Raw genomic sequence first — 25,882 nt, 5'->3', positions numbered from 1 at the left:
AAACTAGCAGCATTAAAACCCCAGCACTGTCACTGCTTATCTTCTGTTATATAGTAAGCCCACTGGTCAAGTGCACAACAAAGACAAATTTACCATTTATTTATTTATTTTATTTATTTATTGTGTAGATGAATTTACTGTAGATGTGAAGTTCGGTGAATAATTGAAGGCATGTCCACTCAGCTGGCAGTTTTATAAGTACATTTAGCTAGAACTGATCAAAGGATAAGCTTACAATTTTCAACTGTTTCTTACAGTCAGGTGCCCATACGAAATTGAAACAGGTATTGTTTGCTGTAGCCATCCTTCCTGTTCAGAATGGACATTAAAAGATCTCTTCCTGATGTGTTTTAAATGTTAGTGATGGGGGACAAAATTCATCATACTCGCTATGTCCAAAAAATGTATTCAGAAGTTTATCAGAAGCTTATATGAGGCTTCTCCATTCTGAGTTAGTGAAATCCAGTGGATATCTTCAAAAGTTATAGTGTTTTAGTACAAAATTCCCTTGAAAAATTGTGAACTTATGCTCTTAGACTAATATGGCACCCTTGCAATAAATCCTACCTTGATTAAGGTTAATATGTTTTTTTTATTGACATGCTTTAGAGAGATTTTCATTCAACTTTATGTTAATTTTGGAGGCTGTAGTTTGCGGTGCTGGTGGAATCGTATTGCGTTATATTGAGAAGGGTTTCTAATATGTAGTACCCTCGGTGTTATGAATGGGATGGACCAAGTATTATAAACACCTTTTTGAGAGTAAGAGTCAGTTGCCAAATACCGAAAAGTTTGTGTATAAATAAGATTGTTTACAAGTGCAAGTAGTGCAGCCTGCTGTATCTCGTTGGCCACGTAGTGGTTGGAACTCTAGGTGGTTGGCTGTTATGATGTACTAGCTAGTGAGTGCTCTGAAAACCTTACACTTCTTATCAGCAGTTGGAAATTAACAGTAAATAACAGTCAAATGTAGATGATTTTTTTTTTTTTTTCTCTTTTGTCTGCAGGTTTCCTTGTTCTACTAGCATGTAACCAGCCATTGTTAGGAGCTAACACTCAGGGTGTCCTATAGACAAACTGTCACTCCTGCTCTTCACATCTCCAGCTACTATAGTGTTGGCATGTTTTTAAATTAGATACACTATGAATTATAATAGGCATGTAGTCCTGCTTTTCTTTGTGCATACCTATATGAAAAAATTGTCATGTGTGAGAATGTTGGTCTAATTTGTCTCTGATAGCCTTCACTCACACAATAAATTTTTAACCTCTAAACTCAGACATAGTATCAGAGAACATTATGACTATTTGGCAGGTGTTTAATCATCAGCATACGAAAATGTTGTAGGATTAATATCGCAGCATAACATCATTGTTTTACTGCACGGCTGCTCGTTACCTTTTTGATGTGCTACAGGTTGTCTCCTTATCGTAGCAGTTAAGCTGGGTCAGTGTAAGCCTTGTCTATCTGATGCCCCAGTCCCATCATTCACTACTTTGCATGTCTGTTGCATCAGTGTAGTCTCTGGTCAAATCATCCATTATTATTTCAGAGGCTCGTACAAGCTTTCCTTTGTTTTCTGTGGTCTCTTACATATCTGTTACACAGATCGTTGTCTGATCATTACACGGATTTCCTAATGCCACTGAAGCATTCATAGTAAACAAATGACAATAAGTTGGAGTTTTAATGGTAATCCAGGCAATGGATGGAAAGCTACTGTTTTTAATGCCTTTTTTTTGTCTGCTGTTTTGTTCTTAGCCCTATTTTTCTCTCAGGTTCATTACTTAGGCTCAGATTTTGTCAGAGTTCAAACCACGGTCCGTAGGCATTTGCTTGCCCACTTCACTGTCTGTCATCATAGGCAGTGGCTAATAATTCAGGCTGAAAGATGGAGCATAACAACATGTCTGTACAAACAAAAACAATGTATCACAGACGACCTTGGGTGGACGTGCTGTTCAGTTACATTAGAAAGTATATAATAGCCCCAAAGCTTTGGCGGTCCAGAAGGAGGTAACTCTCAGGTGCAGCAGCAATTATCTTCCTCCCATGGGAACTGAATATATTTTTCCCATTTGATTTTCACCCTATGGCTCATATGGTGTCTCTGACGATGCTATTGCTGCACAATTGTTAACATTGCTCGTATAATGACAGATTGTACGAGTGTAAACAGTCTTGGTCACATAGTTCCATTATAAATAAGTGCACCCATCTCATGATGTGGGGGTTGTCAGGGATTCAGGTACATCAGATGTGTACTCATCAGCCTGGGTTCCCTGTTAAGTCTTTGATCATGCCTGTCTATGTTTGTGTACATGCTCGCCTGTCCTGCTGCCCTCTGCATGTGGCACAGCTGCTCCCAGCCTGAGGTACAGACAGCCAGACACATCGCCAGCAAGAGTGAGCATCGGTCATGGTTGCAGGCACATTGCTGGTCGTTACTCCCCTGCTTGTGCTGATTGTGTTGGGTTGCTGATCATGGTTGGCTGACTGTGCTGTAGCACATCCTGGATCTTGTTGCCAGACCCTGTCCTCCTGCTCCACCCTATCCCAGTTAGTAAATTTTTCAGGCTGGCTCCTGGTGGCAAGAGGACGGGGGGCAGCTGCCAGGCGACATCAGTGTCTGTGGAATGAAGTCAAACGTGAAGACTCGCCCTGGCCAGACCCCTTTGTTTTCGTACACAATTACTCCACTGTTCTAATGTGTTTATATACTCAGACGCAGCTCTCCAGGAATGACCCACACTGCTTGGTGTTATGCGTAATATATTAATGCTGTTGTACGACGACATCCTTATTTGCCCCGTGGGTGTGTATGGTGGCAGAGAGCATACCTGCGATGTGTGTGTTGTCGTAATACATGTAGAATACAGGATACAGGATCAATGTGATCTGAGCATTAGAAGCTACTGAAATAAGAGCTGAATGGTTAATCATATTAAGATTGCCATTTTAATTCTTCTTACAACTTCTATGCAATTTCATTCTCACCTGACAACAAGTCTTCATATATGCATTAGGAGCGAGATTTGATGCAAAAGTCAAAAGCTCCTAAGCGCTTCCTAAGTTGGATCTGCAAATGATGACCATAATGCACAGGGAAAGCAGCAGAGAGAAAAAGAAATGTAATGTCAGAAGAGAGAAGAGCAAGGCTTAGTTTGGGATGGACCACAAAAACAAAAGAGCAAATGTGCTACAAACTAGGAAACCCAACCAGTAAGTTATTAACTTATCTAACCCTAGTTCTGATTAAAATGCTGTCATGCTTAATAAATGGTCACATTTTGTAGTGTTTTTGGATTTAAAAATTATGATGGTAAAAATCACCTTGTTTACAAGCTATAGTTGCAGCACAGCATGGTAGCACCACAAATTTATACCACTGAAACATCATTATAATATGAGACAATATAATTGATGAAGGTCACAAAAACAACTGAAAAATCCATTCAACCTCACCACGTTATGTTTATAAAAAATGTTTTCCCTGGGAATTGGGACAAAAAAATCAGTATCTCAGTTGTCCAGAACAGGGCAGCTATAAGTGTGACATTTTAATTTGTCCCTGTTAGGTCATGGTTTTATACTTTATTATTCTTTTCTACCATATTTTAAATACTTTGCAAAACCTAGTTCGTTGCCTCCTTACTTGTGCAGTTCAGCTTTTGTGCTTGGTACATTATCATCCACAAAACCAGCTGGAAGAAGCTGCCTTCCTTTTTTTTTTTTTTTTTTTTGTGAGCAGGAGATTTCTGATGAGTGGCTCCCTTTATCCCGTCAGTCAGAGCAGACACTTAATAACATACACACATACAGCTTATGCTGTGTTACTGGAGCTCAGACTTCAAAACAGATTTAAAAGAACAGGGTTATTTCCATCACTGCACCATGTTGTGGAAAAGTAGGATTTTGGACAGCTTTTGTGCATCTCATTAGACCTATTTTAAACTTTTATCTGCGGTTCACCTTGCAGTATGAATTTGGTTTGTGCATGCCAATAGCCAAGTGCTCCTTTGTCCCATGCCCTTATATGGCTTTGGTTTCTGGTTTTCAGAATGACTTCACATCCAAAGCTAGTGTAGGTCATAGTTTTCTTTTCGTTTTTGTGGCTCCAGTATTGTTAAATTAGCACTGGGCAAGCCCAAACCTGTCACCTGAGAAGCCTGCTCTCACTGTGGACTTGGCTTAGTAAGGGTCCGTTTCCCAATGTACTCTTGAGGTAATAAGCTTTGACTTACAATTACAAATGGCCATGTCTGCTCCATGTAAACTGAAGCTGGCATAGAACAAAGTCTGTTGATATTGTAGGAGTTTGATAGATGTAGGCTGAGGTAAATGGAGATGTTCTTGTTAAGTGTTTGCCAGGCGCCATCGTTTTCCTGTTTCATCACATAATATATTGTTATATTGTTGTCTTACCAGCTAACTAATATATCTTCAATTTAGGTCACAATTTGAAACCTAAACTGCACGTTCTACTTTAGGAGCACGTGGAAATGCCGCATGGTTCAACTAACCACTCTCTCCATTGCAGACCATATTCCAGAGGACTTAAGGGACCCGTTCTACACAGACCAGTATGACCAAGAACACATAAAGCCTCCTGTCATCCGCCTACTGCTATCCTGTGAGCTATACTGCCGTGTCTGCACCCTCATTCTCAAGACGGAGCAGGCAGCTTCTCTTCAGTCCCACCTGTCTGTCATCCAGTCTCTGTCCAGGAAGGGCATTTATGTCGTGGAGAGTGACGATACACCCGTCACGGAGGGGGACCTGGCCTGTGTGCCCATCAAAATGGTGAGCGAATGCACTGAAAGTTGGTATAGACTTGTTGCTAGTTGCCTGAAAAAATGTGTGGGAGTCCTCATTGATGCCTGAAATGTAAATTACCCTTTTCAATCTCAGTGTACACTAATTGACAGTTTTCAACTTTAGCTTCTGCTCTAGGTGAAATTAAAAGTCAATAAGACTGATATGTTTACCCTCTTAATGTTCATCAGACACCGTACAATACCAGGCTGGCTCATGATGTTGCAGTAGCTTTTATTAACTGGAAGTTGTAGCACAGACCGCTTGTCAGAGAAGGAAACAAGGCCGTAAGCAAAAACACACGTTACCTGTAACATTCTTAGCTCTTCCTGCTTCTGATGTATTATCTTACCACAGTGAAATCAGTGGAAGTAGCTAGTGCTTTTATCCTCATCCGGCAGTGCAGTCAATCTCAATCACGGGCATTTGAGACAGTATGAAGCTTCTATCTCTTGTGTAGAGAGAACCTCGTGGGTTGGTATAAAATTTTAGTTGTTTGTTCCACATTATACAGTGTGTATAAATAAGTGTCAGAAATGTTTTGCTGCTTGGAAGTAGTGGAACAGCTTCTGGATAATTTGGATGCACCCTTGTCATTTTTATTAAAAGTTGTGTGAAGACTTCCGTGTGGGATAGGGCTGGGACTAGGATTTGTGATGTATTATTGTACTATGGCAATGTTGTATCTAGTCTGTCTTGGGTTGGATTCAGCGACTTACTTTTACTCTATAAAACACCTTTTGATATTTTTCCACATATACTCTTTCTCATGTCCATGGCCAAAAATAATTAGTTTTAATAAAGCTGGTCTTTGTGTAATATTATCACAAAGACAGCCTCTCATTATCAATGCACACATGTTTTTACATTGCGCACAAAGTTTGGGTGGAGCACAATTCTTAATTACTGGTTATTGCATTTCATTTAGGGCTGAAACTAATTATTGTTTTTGTTATCCATTAAATCTGCCATTATTTTGATTATTGGTATGTAGAATGTCAGAAAATAGTGAAAAATGGCTAAAAGCCAAGTTGATATATTCAGACTGCTTTGTTCCATCAGACCAACAATCCAAACCACAAAAACATTTAGTTTACAATCATAGAAGACTAAGAAAACCAGCACATATTCACTTTTGAAAAGCTGGAACAAATTTATTTCTGGCATTTTTGTGTAAAACTGAAAAAAAACCCCACTACAACTAATTGTTAATTAATCAATTAAATAAATTTATGATTTAATGGTAATTCAGTTGACTGAATAAATGAGGAAAAAAAAACACTTTAGTATCACAAAATAGGTCTAGCTACCTTATTTGTATTATCAGTCAATGTGAAAAACATCAAATAAAATGTGATGTTTTGATATGGGATTTTGCATAGTCCAACAACTATGTTAATTTCTTATAATTATCTTGGTATTAATTTTGCCCATAACATACAGCTGTTTTGTTTCGATTACGTCATGTTCAAAAAGACTGATGTATAAATCAGAGGACATTGCTTAAATAAGCATCCTCCCTGCTGCAGGTTTTAAACGTGTAACAAACTGATACTTTACTTCGTCAAAAATATCACTTTCTAACTAGTTAATGAAAAAAAATCTACAAATCCTCATAAAAATTTAGGCCTGTGCCGTCTCAGAACAGGCAGTTTAAGAGGCTTCAATGTTAAGAAGGTTAATCTTGTGCTAATACTTCTAAGAATGGATTTTATTGTCCGATATTTCTTCTCACCTACTTTTTTGTCAATATGTTAAGAGCATTTGCTGAATGTTGGCATTTGAATATCTTGCCCTTTTGTCCTGTAGTGCTCAGTTTAAATGCTTTTCACACAACCATGCTCCCCTGCTGATTTATCAGTGACTCAGGGGAAAATTTAAATCTGTTGACAGAAGTGTTAAATTTCTTTATACAGGAAACTGGTGGCTAGTCCGCTGACCCTTTTTATAGTCGCCATATGAGTGTAATGCTCATAATATTTTCCCAGATCATCTCTTAAACTTCCTTGGTGTGTATCCCACATCCTCTAGGTCATCACCTGAATCAACAGCACCATGTCACAGCATAGTGAATTAAGTACAGACCCCCCCCCCCCATGGCAAAGAGATCTGATGTCTCTCAATTTCTCCAACAACATGTTACACAGGATAGAATGAACACCAAGCAGCTCACTTTCTCTCAGCCATCCTCCAACCCTTTTGTTACCATGGAAACCATCAATGGTGTTGAGCAGGCCTCCTCTCTGCACACTGGCTAGTCAGGGATGTGTGTCTGCTCTTCCTGCGAGCGGCCTGACAAAATAATCCACACAGGCCTGTGTGTAAGCATCCAGACACAAAGCCTGGTGAGGGGATGGAAAATCCTGAGCAGGACACCGCTTATCTCTGATAGACTGTTGGAACACCCCCCCACAGTTTGCTGACATGACAACGCGTTTCCATAGCAACCTGCATTTTTCTACTTTGTGCGTGTGTGTGTCTGTGTTTTTGTGGATGAAAGATATCCCATACCTGCAGACAGTTACTATAGACCTTGTCTGACTCTTGTTGGGGCAACAGCTGGGGCTTGTAAAACCTGAAGAAGCTAGCCCTAATCTTGAGTCCACTTAAACTTGTGTATATGTGTGTGTGTGTGCATGCACGCCCACAGCTCCGGGCATCAGCAGCCCACTGCTCCCCATGGGGCTTCATGCTGAACTGATGAAGGGCAGAGTGAGTGTTGGAGGAGAACAAAAGATTCAACAGCATATCATGCTGTTAGATTTGCCCTTTTGTGTATTCATTGAGCACCACCTATTTACACTAGGGTGTTAAATGCAGTGCATCTTTTTTGATGAGTCGTTTCACATTTTCTGCTGCTGCATTGAGTTCCAAATGCATTATGTTGTACTGTATTGCATGTTTAAACCAATCTTTTCCCTTTTTTCCCCTATCTGCGTGTATCAGTATTTCAATATGAAATGCTATAATTTAAGCATTATGCAAGAGCAGCGCACGTAAAGAATAAGTCGGGGTTCACACAACTTGGATTAGCATCTTCTAAGGGTTCTGATAATATTGTACTCGCCAGTTGCTAAGATCTGGGATTGTTGCAACATCACTGTTGTCGGACAGGGCAAGAAACATGAGCACTCAGATGATGATAAATGTTTTACACAAGCACCCAGGTTAGATAAAGTTATTTGGAAGAGAGAATGAAGGCAAAAGGTAAAATTATTACCATTAGGCGCACACACACACACACACACATAAACACTGTAGTTTTTGTAGTTAAGTATTATTCGTTAATAGTATTAGGCTACATTTTGGGCTTGTTGCTATCATTTTGATTGTCTGAATGATCACGTTTTTTGACCTTTAGGACAAGCAATGTCAGTTTGTTCCCAGAGCTCAACAATTAATTTGGTGAGTACAGTGTTATCATAACTGATAGAAATGATGGCCTAACCTTTCTTAATAAGATCAGTTTCAGTAAACCCTAATTGTCCTTTAAATGAAGGCAGAGAAAACAGCAGTTGTGAACAAATATTAAACTAAAATGCCTTTGAAAACACACAAGAAATCAGCTAAACAGTAGCTACTATGTAAGCGAATCATGACCCAGCAGAACTTCTACATTACAATCAAGGTTTGTTCTGAAATAGTTCTTCACTGTTGTTGTGTGTGTCCATGTACTGTAGGTCATCTTGTGTAGAAAGCTCTGAACAGCTCTCATTTGTTATGTTAACCTGCCTAATCTCTGTACACTTCCATCACCAATTGGATTAGGCTAGCAGCATGTTACAGAAAGCACTGACTGAAACAATGGCATGTATATTTGTTCTGTAATGGATTCAGGTGCTGCAGTATTTGGCTATGATTTTGCGGATTAAACCCATAGTAACAGATTTAGAAATAAATGATAATGATATTTAGAAATAAAGGTTTAGAAATAAAGGTTGATTACCAAAATTGTGTTTTGCCAGCTGGGGACAAAGATTTATTAGTATTTGGATGGTGTTAATTCCCACCCTGGCTATCAAGGGATCAATATTTTGACTGGTAGACACCAGGTGTTAGGCCACTTGTAGTAAGGATGCCCCTGCTGGGGCTCGTGATTACATTAGGATGTAGAGAGGGGGTTTAAGGTTGGACACCCATTGTGCTGAATGAGAAGTTTCACCTTTGATTAAGACATGGTTGTTATTTAAAGCTGCACAATTCTTTAGGAACCTCAGGATTGTCCCACTGGACCTCTGAATTAGACGGTACCCTTATCCATTAATCTCATCCATTTATTCACACACCCCACAGTGGCTGTTAAGTCCCTAGAATCCACTGGTCACTAATATGTTTTTTATAACAGAATATGAACTTCAAAGATGGAAGATTACGTGCCAGAGTAATGGCAGGGAGGTTCTTGAAACACACTAAAAAAACGTGTGGTCAAAACATGTCTGATGGCTATTCAGAACAACCACACTTAACACATGAAAGTTCACCAGTTTTGCAGAGTGCTACTGTATACGTGAAATATTTGTCTGAAGCCTTTTGTGGCTCCACAATGGAAATTTGTGACTGACAAATTGCCTCCAGTGATGTCACTTTAGTGTGCTTCAGTTGGGGCTGAAGACTACATGTTTGAAAATGAAAAATCTCAGTGTGTGGATTTAGAAAGAAGTTAGGATGCCAGACCTCTGTAGCCCGCTCCTCATCTCTGCTTTAAGCTAGTGGTTCGATGCTACATTATGTGCAACTACGGAACACACCTGAATCACTAAGTGAATGGTCGATGGTCAAGTTGTATTGTGGGTAATGTAGGAACAGGTTTTGACAAGGAAGAAGACTGCCTGGGAAATTTTTTAATATATTTTTTTCCATCGTGAGTCCCAAAAATGTTACAGGAGTGCAATGCTACATTTGTAATGAGTACTGGAGTACAGGGCAAAAAGCCAAAACTTAAAAAATAATGGCGGTATCGTTAGTCAGTCTCTCTTTGAAGGTACATATGGTGTTGCACTCGTTTGTACATACAGAAAGTGATGGAAGTAGTTTTAAAGTAGTTTCAAAAAAAAGAGCTTGAGTGAGGTCCTGCATCCTTTCTCACCTATGCTCACCTGGCCAATCGCTTGTCATCCCCACCAGTTCCAGTGTGGGAAAAGTGTGGGGAGAGGAGGCTTTAGATGCTTTTGGACAATCCAGCTAACAATGCATTTGACTCATTAAATTGTAGAAGGAATTTTATATGACAGACTATTGCTCATTTATTACAGGGTAGATTTATCAGGAAGGGTATACTTAAAACACACTCAATACACTTTAACTATGTTAGCATAGTCTTCATTGGTTGTTAGAATTAAAAAAAATAAGTTTTTGTGTTAGATCATGTTCCTTTCTATTGACCTCAGTTTCTTTTTATGTTGTGTTGGGTAAATTTGCATTAGATTGTGGGCTCATTTTGTTTGCCTCCAGCTTTGATCTTAATTACATCGGAAACTTGGGAGAAAAAAATCCAATGAAATTGAACTGTCCTCTGTTTCTCTTTCTCTCTCACCCAGAGTGCTCACATGCCCATGATCGATGCCCTGATGATGGCCTACACAGTGGAGATGATCAGCATCGAGAAAGTGGTGGCTTCTGTCAAGCGCTTCTCTACCTTCAGTGCCTCCAAGGAGCTGCCCTTTGACCTGGAGGATGCTATAGTCTTCTGGATCAACAAGGTATGTTCGAACACACAGACATACAACCCAGATATAGGAAACAGCACAGCTCATTGAAATTAAAAAAACTTTTCACTACACCGTACTAAAAACAGCATTTCATACATCTTCCACTGGGTTTAGCCTCAAGATGATTACGATCATGGGCTGTCACTCATTTATCACTCAACACCATGTGGAATGCATAGTCTGATTCACATTGGCATCACAATAGACAGTGGTTCACTTGTCTTCTTGAGACCTCCATGTCACTGATGGTCAGAGATGGGCCAAGAGATAGGAGTGTGGATCTGCTGCACACACAAGAGGCTCAGGCTCATGTTGCAGGCACCTTTCAATGAGTTGACGGCCTGAGGCCGCGAAAGCCATGATGCAGTGTGTCCATGAATCATCACGATGCACCACACCAGGGAAAAGCAAAGTGTCTGTATTTGATGGACGGTATATATCCCCAAGTGGTTAAATTTTTCCTGGTTAATCTGTCAATACATGTGTTTTTTTTTTTTTTTTTTTTTTTTTAATCATGTTGATTAATTTATTAATTGTTAGGCCTTTGTCCCGTGTCAGAAAACACTGATAATTGTCCATCACAATTATCCAGAGCCAAAGGTTAAAGTTCCAGATGGCTTATTTTGTTCGACCAACAGTCCAAGAGCTACAGATATTACCATAATATCAAGCTGACAAAAGCAGCAAATCCTCACATTGAGAGGCCAGAAATGTGTAACATTTTTGTTTGATAAATAGGTATCAAAATTGTTATTGTTATATTTTCTGTCGCATGTCAACGTCACTGATGAAAGTTGCTTACGTGGACTTAAGGAACTGGATAACTGGAAAAAATCAGGAATTCTGTAGAAAGCTAATTTCTTAAATGTTCTGTAAATGAAAAACCTGGTTGGTGTTAGGAGATTAGAGAAACTTGGTTCCCCTGAGAGATTTCTCCTCGAGATGGCGCATATCTCTGCCATGTATGAGAATAACCAGTTTTCAAATTGGCTTTTAACCAGTATGTAGGTGCAAAACCAAAGACAGAGAGAAAGAAACAGTGGAGCGGGAAGACCAGAGTAGAAATCATTACACGTGGCAATGCATTGTAGTATATATAATAATTCCTTCCAAAGCCACACTAAAACTGAAACTAACACAAATTAGCCTCCAAAACTACCGCTAAAGGGCTGACTATTTGCGAAATAAGACACAGTTGTGGGGTGAGGAAGAGCTGTACTGTTTTTCCGCTCACTGAGCTCTGTCTGCCCCAACATATTTAGATGGACACATAGGTTATGTATCCATCTAAATATAGTGCAAATTTTAATCAAATTTTGAGGCAAATCGGCAGAAGAAAATGCAAATTAATGCGTGTTTCCATACACTACTGTTATGTTACATAACATTACGTTGACATATACAGCTAATGGGGTTAATTTTCTTGCCAGGTGCCATTAAACCATTGCAGAATAAGAGGCTACAATAAGATGATGCAATTAAAAGAGCATCGGTTAAACCTCAAATGGTGAAAACAATGTAGATGAGCATGATGGAAATACAGCATTTCTCTGTGTTTCATGTATTAATCTGAGGAGCGTTACAATCTTCTCATGGGTCCACACAGATGATGGTTTCATTTGCTGCTATTTTTCGTCTTTCCATAAGTGTGCTTCTTGTATATCATGATTTATTCTCTAAGCCTGTTCCCATCGCACTTTCATTTTGCTAATATTGATAAACCAACTTTTCCATCTCAGGTAAGTGCAAAAACTTGCTTGGGATATTTCAAGATTTTTTTCGAAAGAGTATCCACCCCAGGGTTTTTTGTGCACAGTTTGAAATTTTGCATTTAAACAGGTGGATAAAAATCCACCTACAGGCACACAAAGAAGTGTAAAAAAGAAAAAATTAAAATAAGTGAGCCAGTCTTCCAAAATAAGGATGAGTGTAGGAGAGAAATCTGATTACTGGCTTGTTGTATGTGTACACAGATTTACAGCAACCAGGTTACTACAGAACATGTAAACGCGCTCTTCGATTATCTGCATAACCTGGTTTCTTTGGGTAACCTTTAGTTGGGTTTCTTCAGTACATGTGAACTTACTGAATATGTCATTACTTCTTCTGCAGGTGAACATGAAGATGAGGGAGATTGCAGAGAGGGAGCACAAAGTCAAGCACCACCCCCTTGAGTCCCCCAGCCACCAAAAGGTAAAGCCACTCACGGTATCTTCCAGTTGCTTCTTTTGCAGGAGAGAAATCCAAAAACCTAAAATACCAGACCCAAAATGACCAGCAAGTTTCTGCCAGTAGCTCCATATTTCTAGGTTTGAAGGGACTTAAAGAAGTAAGTTCTTTTTATTAGAAGCTTACTTCTCATTAAGTCTTTATCCAGGTGGGTGTCATCGCCACAGAAATCCTTTGTCAAGTAAAAATGTGGTTCAAGACAAAAGAAGGATCCTTAGTTTCGTAAGGAATGTTTCTCCTTAATGGCATTTGTAGTTGTTCTGAACCTGCTCTCTTTTTCTCTGTTTAAACCGGAAGCAGATCCAATCCTTTTTTCTCTGACCTCTGACCTGTTAATCTTTCTGCTCCTCATCTGTCCCTCCCTCCCCTCTCTTATCCCTGCAAACTGGATAGTCTCCCTCCAAATGGTATTGGAAGCTAGTCCCTGTAAGTTGGATGCAAGCCTGCCCCCCATAACCCCATTTTCTTCCCCCTCTCCCCCTTGCACGCATAGTTCTGTGTTGATGTGCGCGCACACTCCACCATGGCTCATTCAAGCTCATTCTGTGCTGCTTGTAGCCAGTGTGTAAGCAAGGGGGAGAAACCGGAGTTTCTTGTTTTTTTTTTTTTGTTTCTTTGTTTCTCTTGTGGCAAATACGTCACACAGGTTTGATGTTCTTTGGACCTTTGTCAACTGTTAAAAGATATTCTTTTAGCTACGCAATGTGTGCTATCTCATTTCAAGCTCAAGTAGGCTATGTGGATTTGCTGTCTGTCTGTGTGTGTGTGTGTGTGTGTGTGTGTGTGTGTGTGTGTGTGTGTGTGTGTGTGTGTGTGTGTGTGTGTGTGTGTGTGTGTGTGTGTGTGTGTGCGTGTTTGCGTGCCCAGTGAAAATAAGAGCAAATCCATTCCTACACCTCTCCTTTGCTTTGCAGTCCCATCCCTGGCCACCTCCCCTCACTGATCTGCTTTGTCATCCCCCCTCCAGTCTCTCTATTCTGCGCTCACACACCGTTTCCTCTGTGCCCACGGTCTCTCTGACAGTATCTCTGCTCTCTTGTGTGTGTTAGCCTGATGTCGTGCACGAGCTGGCCCACTGCATGCTGGAGCCAGAGGAGCTCTCCGAAGCGGTACAGTGTTTGCTTCTAGTCAGGAGAGGTCTCCTGACTGTAGAGCTTGTCGTTAATAGAGCTTCCTGTTTGGTTGTTAGTTTCACCTATGAGTTGTGACAAAAGCTGCCCTAATATAGCTGGTATAGTTTTGTGGAATAGCCTCCAAATAGATATTCTGAAGTAAATATTACATAATGTAATGCTATCTCATTTCAAGCTCAAGTAGGCTATGTGGATTTGCTGTCTGTCTGTCTGTGTGTGTGTGTGTGTGTGTGTGTGTGTGTGTGTGTGTGTGTGTGTGTGTGTGTGTGTGTGTGTGTGTGTGTGTGTGTGTGTGTGTGTGTGTGTGTGTGTGTGTGTGTGTGTGCGTGTTTGCGTGCCCAGTGAAAATAAGAGCAAATCCATTCCTACACCTCTCCTTTGCTTTGCGGTCCCATCCCTGGCCACCTCCCCTCACTGATCTGCTTTGTCATCCCCCCTCCAGTCTCTCTATTCTGCGCTCACACACCGTTTCCTCTGTGCCCACGGTCTCTCTGACAGTATCTCTGCTCTCTTGTGTGTGTTAGCCTGATGTCGTGCACGAGCTGGCCCACTGCATGCTGGAGCCAGAGGAGCTCTCCGAAGCGGTACAGTGTTTGCTTCTAGTCAGGAGAGGTCTCCTGACTGTAGAGCTTGTCGTTAATAGAGCTTCCTGTTTGGTTGTTAGTTTCACCTATGAGTTGTGACAAAAGCTGCCCTAATATAGCTGGTATAGTTTTGTGGAATAGCCTCCAAATAGATATTCTGAAGTAAATATTACATAATGTACGTTATTTAAATTAGTATATTTTTGCTGCTTTGCTTTTTTTTTTTGTGCTGTATGTGGTCTGTTTTAAATATTGCATAGTTTCTCTAGACTTGTGCTAGGCATGTTTTATCAGTCTTTTGAGGACTAAAGCTTCATGTTTTAAAACTTTGCTTTATTCTCTTTATTAAAGGGTTTAATTGTTATTGATAAACACCCTCCCTGGCCACATTATTAGGTACATGTATGCAATCTAATGCAATCCAGCACAGCAGCTGTGCCACATATTCTTCCTTTACAAACTGCAAACCACAACTTTAGTAATAAACATATGGTTAAATTAATACCTCTCTGACGTTGTTCGTCCAAACTGAAAGTCATTATTTCTGTAAAGGTAGAACTTGTGGCTGAGCTGTTGTGTTGGATTGCATTATATTTTACAGGTGTACTTAATAAAGTGACCAATGAGTGTATATTGGGCTCTTGATCAGGTTTCTTATTCACGTTGGAGTCATTCCCACAGATTTTGCACATTTTTCCATACCAGTGTGAGGTTACCTCGATCTGTATTTCTAAATAACTTGTATTAACTTCCTTCATGCTTCTTTAATTAATGCCACAGAGAATGTCAGATTGATTAGTCATTACATAGGGAGCGGTGTTACCAGTATAAGGCGAATATTTGTAAGTCATGCAGAAGCATTTGGAGTCAAAAGCAACAGTACCAGTCATTACAGACTGCTTCTGCATCCTGTGCGGTCTATATTTATGTTGCTCCAAATTATATGTAGGTCTGTAAGTGATCTGCATTTTTAGTTATTGTATCGGGTGTACATGCCTATGTAACAATGTTTAGCCTGTATCATTTTATAGTTAACAATTTTTTATGCTTGTTCATTTTGATCAATGAATTTTGGAAGCTGAAATGAAAATGAAAATGCCCATCCTTACCAGCTGCACAGAGAATGTGTCCAAAACACATGCATCTGGGGTGAGTGAGTTTCTGTACCAACCACACACTCATTTCCCATAAGTGGGACAGTGATTACCCCACTTTCCATCCCAGTCAGCTGATTCCTGTTGCCTGGGTTGACTGGGCTCCACCACTGGTTGCCTTCCCATTAAAGCCGGAGGAAGGCTGACCATCAACTCTGTTTTGTTCATATCACTGCTCTAACACCTTCACCTCCATCTCCTCAAAGTTAACCTGGTCTTCAGGGTTCTCCCTAAACTGGGTGATCATGGTGCCACTGGACCTTTTCATTCAGCAGTAGCACCTCATGATAATTACATTAAACCTGCTGGTGGATCAGTTGAAGAGGAGTTTCAGTTTATATTAATAAAACCAAATACTTGTTGCTTTGAAACTCCTCGGGAGAACCTTGAGCTGATGCTTAAATTAATTGGCTAGTGCATTAACTGTCATTCGTTGGTAGTACCATGGTGGAGTGTGCTATTACTGTGGCTTTTCTTCTCATAAAACTGTCATCCTCTCCCCCTGGTGGTTAGGTGCGGTATCGTCGTGAGCACGCTTCAGGCCGACAGCTGCCCTTCTTCCCACTGCTGGAAGACCTGATGAGGGATATTTGTGACGGAGCTGCAATGCTCACCGTGGTCCACTACTACTGCCCAGACCTCATGAAGCTGGAGGGTATGCTGTGCTTGCTTGAGTGCACTTTCACACACACACACACACACACACACACACACACACACACACACTCACAAACACGGCCTAATTCTACATGACAGTAATTATCAGTTGCCCTCACAGAATTTTTTGTTTGTCTTTGCTAACATTGAATTTTATATCCATGTGTGATACTATTTCTGGCACCTGCACATGTCTTACTGTCCCAGCCCAGCCAGTTTGACATTTATAGCCATCAGGTCTTTGAGTTGTGTCCTGATCTGACCTGCTCTCTGCCTGTCTGATCAGATATTTGCCTGAAGGAAATACCTTCCATTGCTGATAGTCTATACAACATCCAGCTACTGAGAGAGTTTGCCAGTGAGTATCTGAATAAAAGTTTCTATCTGACAACGGAGGACATGCTCTACTCGCCACTCGTGCTCAAGGTACAGAAAATGACATACTGTGTTTTCATAAACGTTTGACATTTAACCTGGTAGTACAAGTCAAGAGTCTGTATTCAAGTCTTTTTACCATGTTTTTTGTGTTCTCTATTTAGCACAATGTGATGGTGTTCATTGCTGAACTCTTCTGGTGGTTTGAGACTGTCAAGCCAGAGTTTGTCCAGCCTAGAGATCTCCAAGAGTTTAAAGATGGTAAGCATCATGGTGCGACTACTACACGTACAAGATAAAAATATCACATTAGTGAAAGACTGACTGACTGCTTTTCAGGTTTTAAGGTTACACAGGTTGTAGTATAATGAAAGCATGACCATGGTTTTTAGGAATATGAAAGTCAACACATAAACTCACCAGTCATGTCAACCAAAACATGAAAATTCAAGTTCAGATTTAGATTTAACAGTTTTGACATAATCGCAGTGCAGGGGATAAGTTTGTGTCCATCTGTACCAGACCTTTAAGGTGCATTGACATTGTGGGGTAACAAACAAATGGCTTGAAGTCACACCTTACTGTAATTATTAAGCATCTCATTGATTAAGAAACAGGTATATTTTCATTCATTCTGTCATTCATTCATTCATTTATTTATTTATTTATTTATTTATTTATTAAGCAGGTTTTGAGTAATGTGTCATATATACATCATGGGAGCTGAAATAATGAATCAACTGATCTATTAGCCGATCAACAGAAAATTCATCGGCAGTCATCTGCAGCATCTCTGATATAAGGATTTGCTGCCTTTCTCTCTTTTAAGTGTCTGGAAAAGGAAAATCTTTGGGTTTTTGACAGTTGGTCTGAGAGAACAATCGAAATTGGCCTTGGAAAATTATAGTAGGCATTTTCAATTTTTTCTGACGTTTCATAGACAAAACGATTACTCAGTTAATCAAGAAAATTGGTAATTAATTGATTTAGACAATAATCATAAGTCGCAGGATAGGATATCACATTTGAAATGTAAACTACTCTTTTATGTCTTACATTTTTTATTTGGGACACAATTAGAGGTAAATCCAAAGCACCCCAGGTTGAACTTTTCTAGTAACAGCGAACCTCGGTCACTACCTGTGTTTTAATGATCAACAAGTCTTTCCATCTCCTTTCCCCAGCTCGAGCCATAGCTCAGCCCAAGAGTGCCCGTCCATCAGTGCCCATCTCCAACGCCACCAAGCGCAGCTTCCTGGCCAGCCCTGGCGTGGCCGATAACCAGAGCAATCCTGAAGTCTGTAACAGGTACTTCCTGCACCCTGAAGACTCTGACCCCCTGTAAGTCTTCTCTCACTTTCCTTCTCATTCCACCTCATCATGATCCTGTCTGCTAACCACTTACAGTAACCCTACAAGGATGGGTAGATATGCAGCGGTGTCTGACTTTCACTTTCACATGCCCTTCACCTCTAAGCCTTGTCTTCTCCTGCACCAAAATGAATAATATGCACTAAGTAAAGCTGATTTTTGTATTGTCTCTGTCCGTGTGTATTAGCACTTGTGTGGGAGTATGAGAGTTTAGCTTAGGTATCTAAAAAGATTACATTGAACTGTCAGTTGGGATTTTTTCATGCCATTTTTTTGTCTTCATGCCATTTAAATACCCTGCTTTTACTGTGGATGTGCGGATGGCGTTTGGTTGGTAGAAAATGTATCTGAAAAAAATGTCTGTTTGTCTTGGGCGTGACCTTGTACTGGGCTGATCCAGTGAAGTGTTTGTCCCAATCTATTCTGCTAGTACTATTCTGTTGACAGTTTCAGTAAAAAAAAAAAAAAAAAAAAAAAAGTTTTACTGATTTCTGTGCTTTTTGGCCTTTAGTAAAGGAGGTCCATCCTTCAGTCCTTCCCACCCACTTCTGCCCCTGCGACAGAGGCAGCAGAAGCAGCAAGGAGAGGATGGTGCAGGTAAGCAAAACAGTTAAGACACTTCTGCAAACACACACATCCTCATATCTTACAATTGCCTGCTTAAGTTTCACGTAAATATCCAACTTGTCAAAATATTGTAGTTATGAGGAGCTTGTTTCATACCTCCTGATCAGTCATATGTGTTTCTGGATAGGCCTGAGAAACCGTTCAAACTCCATGACTCAGATGGACGGACAACCCCGAGGCTCTGTTGTTGCATGGCCTGACAAGAGGCAGAGGTACCTGAAAATAGTACTAATGCATTTTTAAATCTAGAACAAACATGCTCATGTAACAACTTCAGAAAACCTTATATATGTAGTTCTCCATATAGATATGTCAAAAAGTAATAGAGTAATGGATAAGGATAGGATCTTTTATGTAGACTAATTACCAAATACTGGAAAATGTTGGTGTAAGTACAGCCCACATGTGCAAATTCGAAATAGAGATGAACTATGTACATTGTAACCTTTATATTATTATACTGGCTTTACGATTTTCCCCATGCTCTCTCTGCAGACCACTGTCCACACTGAGCCCCTACATGATGCATTCAGCCACAGACAATGATGCAGACATGGCCTCTGGTGACAGTGTGAGTCTGGCTCGCTCCATAAGTAAGGACAGCCTGGCGTCCAACATCATCAGTGTCACGCCCAAACACCAGACTTCTATCCACCAGCCCTTACAGGCTGCAATGCGCAGAGTCAACGGCCACGGCCTGCTGGGCAATGTCAACACTGAAGATGAGGAAGAAAATCTGGTGGCAGTCGCAAGGACTGATGGTCCAGTCACCACCAAACGGGTTGACGGGACACAAACAGCTGCCACTGTGGGATCCAAACCTTCCACTGAGTCCAAACCTGCACCAGATAGCTTTTACCTAGAACCACTGATGCCTGCCGTAATCAAAATGGCTAAAGAGAAATCTGTATGCCTAAACAAGGAGGAGGAGAGTGGTGAGGGGCCCCGCTCCTCAGGAAGGGGCTCTTTACGCCGAGGAGATGGATCTACATCAGCTGTTCGTAGGAAAGCACCCTGCAACCTAAACCAAACTTTTACCCCTCCAGGTGAGGAGGCAGACTTGTCAGAGGAGCATCCCCAGGGTCAGGCAGGTTTCAGGCCCACCGTTGCTAGTAATATGGATCCATCGTCCAGAGAGCCAACTGGGGGTTTCTACCTGCATCCAGATTCTGAAGAACAAAAGTCTGGACAGGGCCTGGACGCTGAGCTGGAAGACCTGGATGAGGAGGAAGAGGATTTGGATGAAGCGGTCACAACAAAAGACACCATTTGGCCAAGAAAAGCATTCAATGAGGAAGATGAAGAAGAAGAATCAGCCAAACTGCAAGAGGATATGAATGTGAAAGAGCATGAGGACAAAGATATAAATGGTGGCAGTGGTCGTTCCAGTCCCTGTCTCAGTGCTCACTCCCAGGCCAGCAGCATGGCCAGTGGCAGTGTGCGCATGACCTCCTTTGCAGAGCGGAAAGCCCAACAGCAGCGCTTTGGCAGCAACCATGACCTACGCTCCAGTGCCTCTAGCTCCCAAAGGACCACCCCAGATGGATCGGAGAGCAGCGGGCCCCTGGTGTCCTCCTGGAGGCTTAAAAGAGACCAGAGCCCCTCCTCACCCTTGGGAGGATGCACTCGTACAGGCGATGGTAGCGGTGGTGCTAATGTACTGGCCTCTGAACTCGTCCAGCTACGTATGCAGCTGGAGGAGAAGCGACGTGCCATTGAGCACCAGAAGAAGAAGATGGAAGTGCTTTCGGCAAGGCAGAGGCAGAAGCTGGGAAAGGCAGCTTTCCTGCACATTGTAAAGAAAGGTGGAGGCAAGAGTGACACGTTACCCAACCCACTTAAAGCTGACATCTCTAAAGACGAGCTCAATGGGGAAAAAGGACCATCAAGTAAAGATGATTTGTGTGTTGATGCCCTGAGGGGGGACAAAGAGGTGGAGGGAACCACCCCACCAGGTGCCTTAGAAGCAGACAAGAAAGGAAACAGTGGAAGCGTCTATCTAGAAGAAGAGTTGGACCTGAATGAGTGCAGCCGCTCCATTGAGCTGCTGAATGAAGCCATTGGCAGCATACAGCAGCAGATGATGCAGCTGTCAATGCAGCAGGAGATGTTAATGAAACAGAATGTACAGTCCCCCCCTGGTGCAACTCCACCTCCTCCTCCCACCAGTGACAAAAACTGTGACTCTAAGGCAGGGGCAAGCTTTCATTATGTGGAGCACCTCTCAGGGACTGGCACAGCTCCCAACAGGAAACCCCCCAAGCTGAGCTCAGGCCGGGGCTCCAGGTCCAAACCATCAGAGCTAAAAATAGCCAAGGAGCAAGGCCGGCAGGCTTCCAGGACCCTCACCCCTACGCAGAGTGGGTCAGAGACATTACCACATCCAAGGCAGTTAGCTGGGGGCAGGTCCCCCAGGACTGAGCAGCCTGACAGCCCCAAATACCCCACAGCAGGAGAGAAATTCGCCAGGCCAGGCTCTGGCCACGTTCGGAGTGCCACCTTCCGGCTTCATGATGAGGCAAACGTGCGCCTGCCAACCCGAGTGGACCTGACGGCAGTAGCTGCCCCAGAAGTGTCCTTTAACGAATGCCTGTCCAGCACCATGAAAGAGTCTGAGCTCAATTCTTCAGACGGTTCAGGGAAAGAGAATATACCATCAGAAGAGGTGCAACGCAGCAAAGCCCACCTGATTGAGGTTGATCTGTCAGACCTGAAAACTCCTGAGGAAGAGGATGCTGCTGAGGACATAACAACAGAAGGAGGTGATGGAGAGCAGAAGTCAGTCATGGGCTTCTTCTTCAAGGTAATGCCTTCGTTTGAAAATGGAAATATTTATTTAATAGTGTAATTAATTTAGATTTTATTACATTTATAATGATTTCATCACTGAGTTTCTGAAATATTGGCAAATTCCTATTTCACTTCATGTAATGAAACTGACTTTTTTGTCTAACCAACACAAAATAAAAATAGTATCTGGAAAAATAGATAATTAATTGATTATGATCTCTGATAATTGACTACTTCAGAACGAAACTTAACATTGATTAAATCCTTTAATATACAAATGATGATCCGTTGTTCTTTTTACCATGTTCTAGGATGAGCAGAAGGCGGAGGATGAGCTAGCTAAGAAAAGAGCAGCGTTCTTGCTGAAGCAGCAGAAGAAAGCTGAGGAGGCTCGACTCAGAAAACAACAGCTAGAAGCAGAATCTGAGCTGAAACGAGATGAAGCAAGGTAACTCATTTTACCGACATTAGTATTAGGATTCAAATATTATTCTACCAAAACAATGCTAACAACCAGGTGTTTGATGGTTTTTATCTGTTTTTATTTTTTGTTTGTGCAATGTTTTTTTGTGTTTATGATTTTATCAAGATATTCTGTGATTTTACTAATTTACTTACATCCTCTTTTGTCTGTTTTTATTTGATCACTCCTGTGTTTTTGTTTGATAGTAGTCATCAATCCAAAAAATCCCATAATTTAATCTCTCTGTAAAGCACTTTGGTTGAGCTGCTTTGCTCAACGTTTGTTGTTTTTAAAATGTGCTTTATAAATATATTGGCTTGACTTCATTTCAATACCAGACGGAAGGCTGAGGAGGAGCGCCTGCGTAAAGAAGAGGAGAAGACACGGCGGGAGCTGATTAAGCAGGAGTATCTGCGGAGGAAGCAGCAGGAGATGTTCGAGGAGCAAGGTCTTGTGAAGCCCAAAACCCCCAAACCGAAGCAGAAACACAGACCCAAGTCTGTCTTCAGAGAAGAATCCTCCAGCGAAAACTCCAAGTGCTCCTCCACACGTAAGAATGTTGCATCAGTATTCTGACATTTAGCTGAAGCTCTATTTTTCTTTACATGTCTCAGCATGGTGCACTTCATTTGGTTTTTCCAACTGAGCTGTGGGACAAATTGGCTTACTGCCAGTTATTTTCTATTTTACTACAATAATTACGTGTCGAACAGTTATTATTAACATGATTAATATTAACAGAACTGATTAATAGTAACATGACTGAGGTTAGGGTTTTGGTTATTGTAGGTTTTTCTGAATTCACAACATCTGACAACAGTGTCTTTGGCATTTCTTTGGATTAAGTAGTGGGTTTAAATAATGGGTTGAAGATCAAATATTGAGCAATAGTGAGGGTTGTTTAGGATATTATCCAGGGTGGTTTATAGGGACAGGTGGTACCTTTTTGCCTTAAACAAAGACCGGCACTGGTTACATCATAAAAATGACTACACTTATATGAAACTAAAAAATAAACTTCAGGAGGAAAGAGCAGCCAGAGGGTGTGGCTATTGTTCAGGCAGTCATCTGGGTACTAAATCGAATTAAGTTAATGAAATTATGGTGAGTCTGACATGCCGTATTTTTGATATAATTATATTATTGAGTGTTGAGCACCTCACTACACTGAGTATATTCAGTACAACTGCCATGAGGTTGCATTTTGATAGTCTCTCTTGTTGATGAAGTCCTGTAAATTGTAAAGTCTTTACTGTGTATTTAGAAGTTGCTTCACAGAATGGTTTAAATTTTCTCTCCTGATTCTTACAGCTGACAACCTGAGCAACGCCCAATCAGGCTCCAATCTGTCGCTGGCCTCTGCCGCAACCAATGAGGCTGACAGTGTCAACTCTGGAGGAGCTGGCTCCCAGCGGTAAGCTACTCAGTGTTTTTTGTTTTGTTTTGTTTTATTTAACTTTGTGTACTTGTGAGCTTGTGCTCACAAGTAGATTATTTTTAAGACTTGCAGTATTCATACTGATTTCAGTTTACAAAAAATGCCATCATGTCATTGTTATTCAGCCTATCCAACCTCCTTTCATAATGTCTTCCAGCTGTGACTCTGTGGAGTCGTTTCCAGGCAGTCGTAACAGTCGAACTGCAGAAAGAGACTGGGACAACGGCTCCACTGCATCTTCCATCACTTCCATGGCTGAATATACTGGTAAGTGTTTTATATCTGATAATAGCTGAGAAAAAAAAAACATGATGAAAGCTGTTTAATGACAGCAGCCCTGTGGTTGGGTTTCATTCACCCATTGATCAGTGATGGAAATAAACATGTCAGGCCTGCGTTCAGCATGACACAAAAAACACCAGTCAGTTTCACTGTTTTGCTTGTCATGTTTGCCGGAACACAATAAATGGAGAGCAGTTAGCAGCCAAAGTGACTGTTGCATGACGTAGACTTCCAGTTAATTTATTGTCATCTGACTAATTATTTTCTGTCTTGTTATGTGTTACGTAATACTCATATTGTCTAAATGGCTTTCCTCCTTTTAGGTCCCAAACTCTTCAAGGAACCCAGCGCCAAGTCAAACAAGCCAATCATCCACAATGCAATCTCTCACTGCTGCCTGGCTGGCAAAGTCAATGAGCCCCAGAAGAACCAGATCCTAGAGGTTCTGTTTAATGAAATGCAGTTCTTTGGTTTACATGTTCAAGTAAAGTCACTGTAGTCAAAAAGATCTCTGTAAATACATTTTCAAAATTTGCTTATACACTCTAAATGCACTCAACAGTTTCATGACCTCAGTACAAGTATGTAGGTGCAATTTTTAGAGCAGAGAAACAATTGATTAGTCCATCAACAAAAAATAAATCATCAACTATTCTGATAATTGATCAATCATTTTTGAAAAAAAAACAAAATATTTGCACATTTTCACAGATTTGCTTCTATTCTTTGTCATATTCATTGCACACGGAAAATTTAAGGGTTTTTGGACATTTGGTTGAAAATTACCAGACATCTGAAGATGGTCACCTTCAATTTTCTGACTTTTTTTTTTTTTTTTGGACAATTTTTTGACATTAAAACATCATACACACCACAAGAGCAGATACTCACTCCATTCAAATCTGCTTAGTGATTATATAAATGTTTAGTCTCGAAATGTAAGATGTCAATGCCAATTTTTCAAACCTAGATTCCCAGGAGAATGTCTACTGATTTTCCTGCCTTTTTAAGCGTCGAGCCAGCGGTCTTGCACTAAAGCCTGCTATTTAAATGTACCTGTGCCATATGACTGCCATATTAATAACTGTTCTCTTGCTCCTTCTTTACCAGGAGTTGGAGAAGTGTGAGTCCAACCACCTGATGATCCTGTTTCGTGACGGCGGCTGTCAGTTCAGGGCACTCTACTCGTACTTCCCTGACACTGAGGAGATCCAGAAGCTGACGGGCACCGGACCCAAGAGCATCAGCAAGAAGATGATTGATAAGCTCTACAAGTACAACTCAGACCGAAAACAGTTCACCGTCATTCCTGCCAAGACTGTGTCAGTCAGCGTGGACGCCCTGACCATCCACAACCACCTGTGGCAGGCCAAGAGAAGTGCTGTGCCAAAGAAGAGTGTAAAATAGCAGGCTGGATTTTTAACCCTCTATTATCAAGATCATCTTATCCCCATCTTGCTTGTGTCCTGAATAGACTGCATTGATGCTCACAGCCAAGCTCAACGCCATGCTCGGTCTGGAAACCTACTCGGGAGATGCCACATCTATGAACATGTGGTCATCTGTGGGTGGACCAAGACAGAAACAAGGGAAAAGGTATAAATGTTTATATATGTGTGTGTGTGCGCGTGTGTGTGTGCGCGCGCATGTGCGCGTGTGTGTCACAGGTGGTCCGAGGGACTGGTGCTTGCAACAAAAAGAGGAATGCCGGCTGAATCTGCTTCTTCTGCCTGTGATCTCAGTGCGATCTGTTCAGGTTTCTTTTGGTCCAACTCTGTTTTTCTACAACGACCACGACTCAAGCATGTGGCATTTTTTTCTCTGTCTCTCAGTTGTGGTGGATGTTCATTTTTACATGAAGTATTTATTAGTTCAGCACTGTCGTGGTTGAGAGCTCAGCTGCAGCGATAAAATCCTTCCCTCTCCCTGGAAGACTAATTTAGACAAAAGGAGGGGACATCGGGGGATTTCTGTCGCTCTTTTCAGAAAATCCGAAGCAAGGGACCTTTATATGACCCTTTAGGACTGTCAGACTGCTCTGCTGTCCCAACAAAACCAACAATCTCTTCCTGCGTGGACTGTCAAATCTGTCGAATCAGGCTGGCATTGCCGATTTTGCCTCACCAGGGATCTCCAAAAACCTGCTGCTCTGAACTGTCTTCTTCTTTTGTCATGGGGGAGCTCCTCGGGTCTCCCTCAGACATCTGTTGGCCTTTCACGCATCGTGGTACTATCGTCTATTTATTCAACCGCTT

General features: G+C 41.3%; 1 protein-coding gene across 2 annotated transcripts in view; it reads left to right on the top strand.

The window, feature by feature from the left end:
- The window catches only part of camsap1b (calmodulin regulated spectrin-associated protein 1b), a 28,438-nt gene extending 2,884 nt beyond the window's left edge, over positions 1-25,554 (top strand). The window contains exons 3-18 of one of the 2 annotated variants that reach the window (XM_040155114.1): positions 4,542-4,804; positions 10,354-10,515; positions 12,637-12,717; positions 16,138-16,279; positions 16,568-16,707; positions 16,821-16,917; positions 17,841-17,964; positions 18,539-18,624; positions 18,782-18,866; positions 19,150-21,457; positions 21,756-21,892; positions 22,246-22,457; positions 23,219-23,321; positions 23,503-23,612; positions 23,951-24,069; positions 24,738-25,554. In XM_040155114.1, coding sequence (XP_040011048.1) covers positions 4,542-4,804; positions 10,354-10,515; positions 12,637-12,717; positions 16,138-16,279; positions 16,568-16,707; positions 16,821-16,917; positions 17,841-17,964; positions 18,539-18,624; positions 18,782-18,866; positions 19,150-21,457; positions 21,756-21,892; positions 22,246-22,457; positions 23,219-23,321; positions 23,503-23,612; positions 23,951-24,069; positions 24,738-25,034 — 4,466 coding nt within the window. In that variant the 3' untranslated portion in view covers positions 25,035-25,554. Of the gene's footprint in view, positions 1-4,541; positions 4,805-10,353; positions 10,516-12,636; positions 12,718-16,137; positions 16,280-16,567; positions 16,708-16,820; positions 16,918-17,840; positions 17,998-18,538; positions 18,625-18,781; positions 18,867-19,149; positions 21,458-21,755; positions 21,893-22,245; positions 22,458-23,218; positions 23,322-23,502; positions 23,613-23,950; positions 24,070-24,737 lie in introns of both variants that reach the window. The other variant, XM_040155113.1, reaches the window with a different exon arrangement.
- Positions 25,555-25,882: the final 328 nt, after the last annotated feature.

The sequence above is a fragment of the Xiphias gladius genome, chromosome 19 (assembly GCF_016859285.1).
Source record: "Xiphias gladius isolate SHS-SW01 ecotype Sanya breed wild chromosome 19, ASM1685928v1, whole genome shotgun sequence".
NCBI classification, from domain to species: domain Eukaryota; kingdom Metazoa; phylum Chordata; class Actinopteri; order Istiophoriformes; family Xiphiidae; genus Xiphias; species Xiphias gladius.
This window is presented reverse-complemented; position numbering and strand designations above follow the sequence as displayed.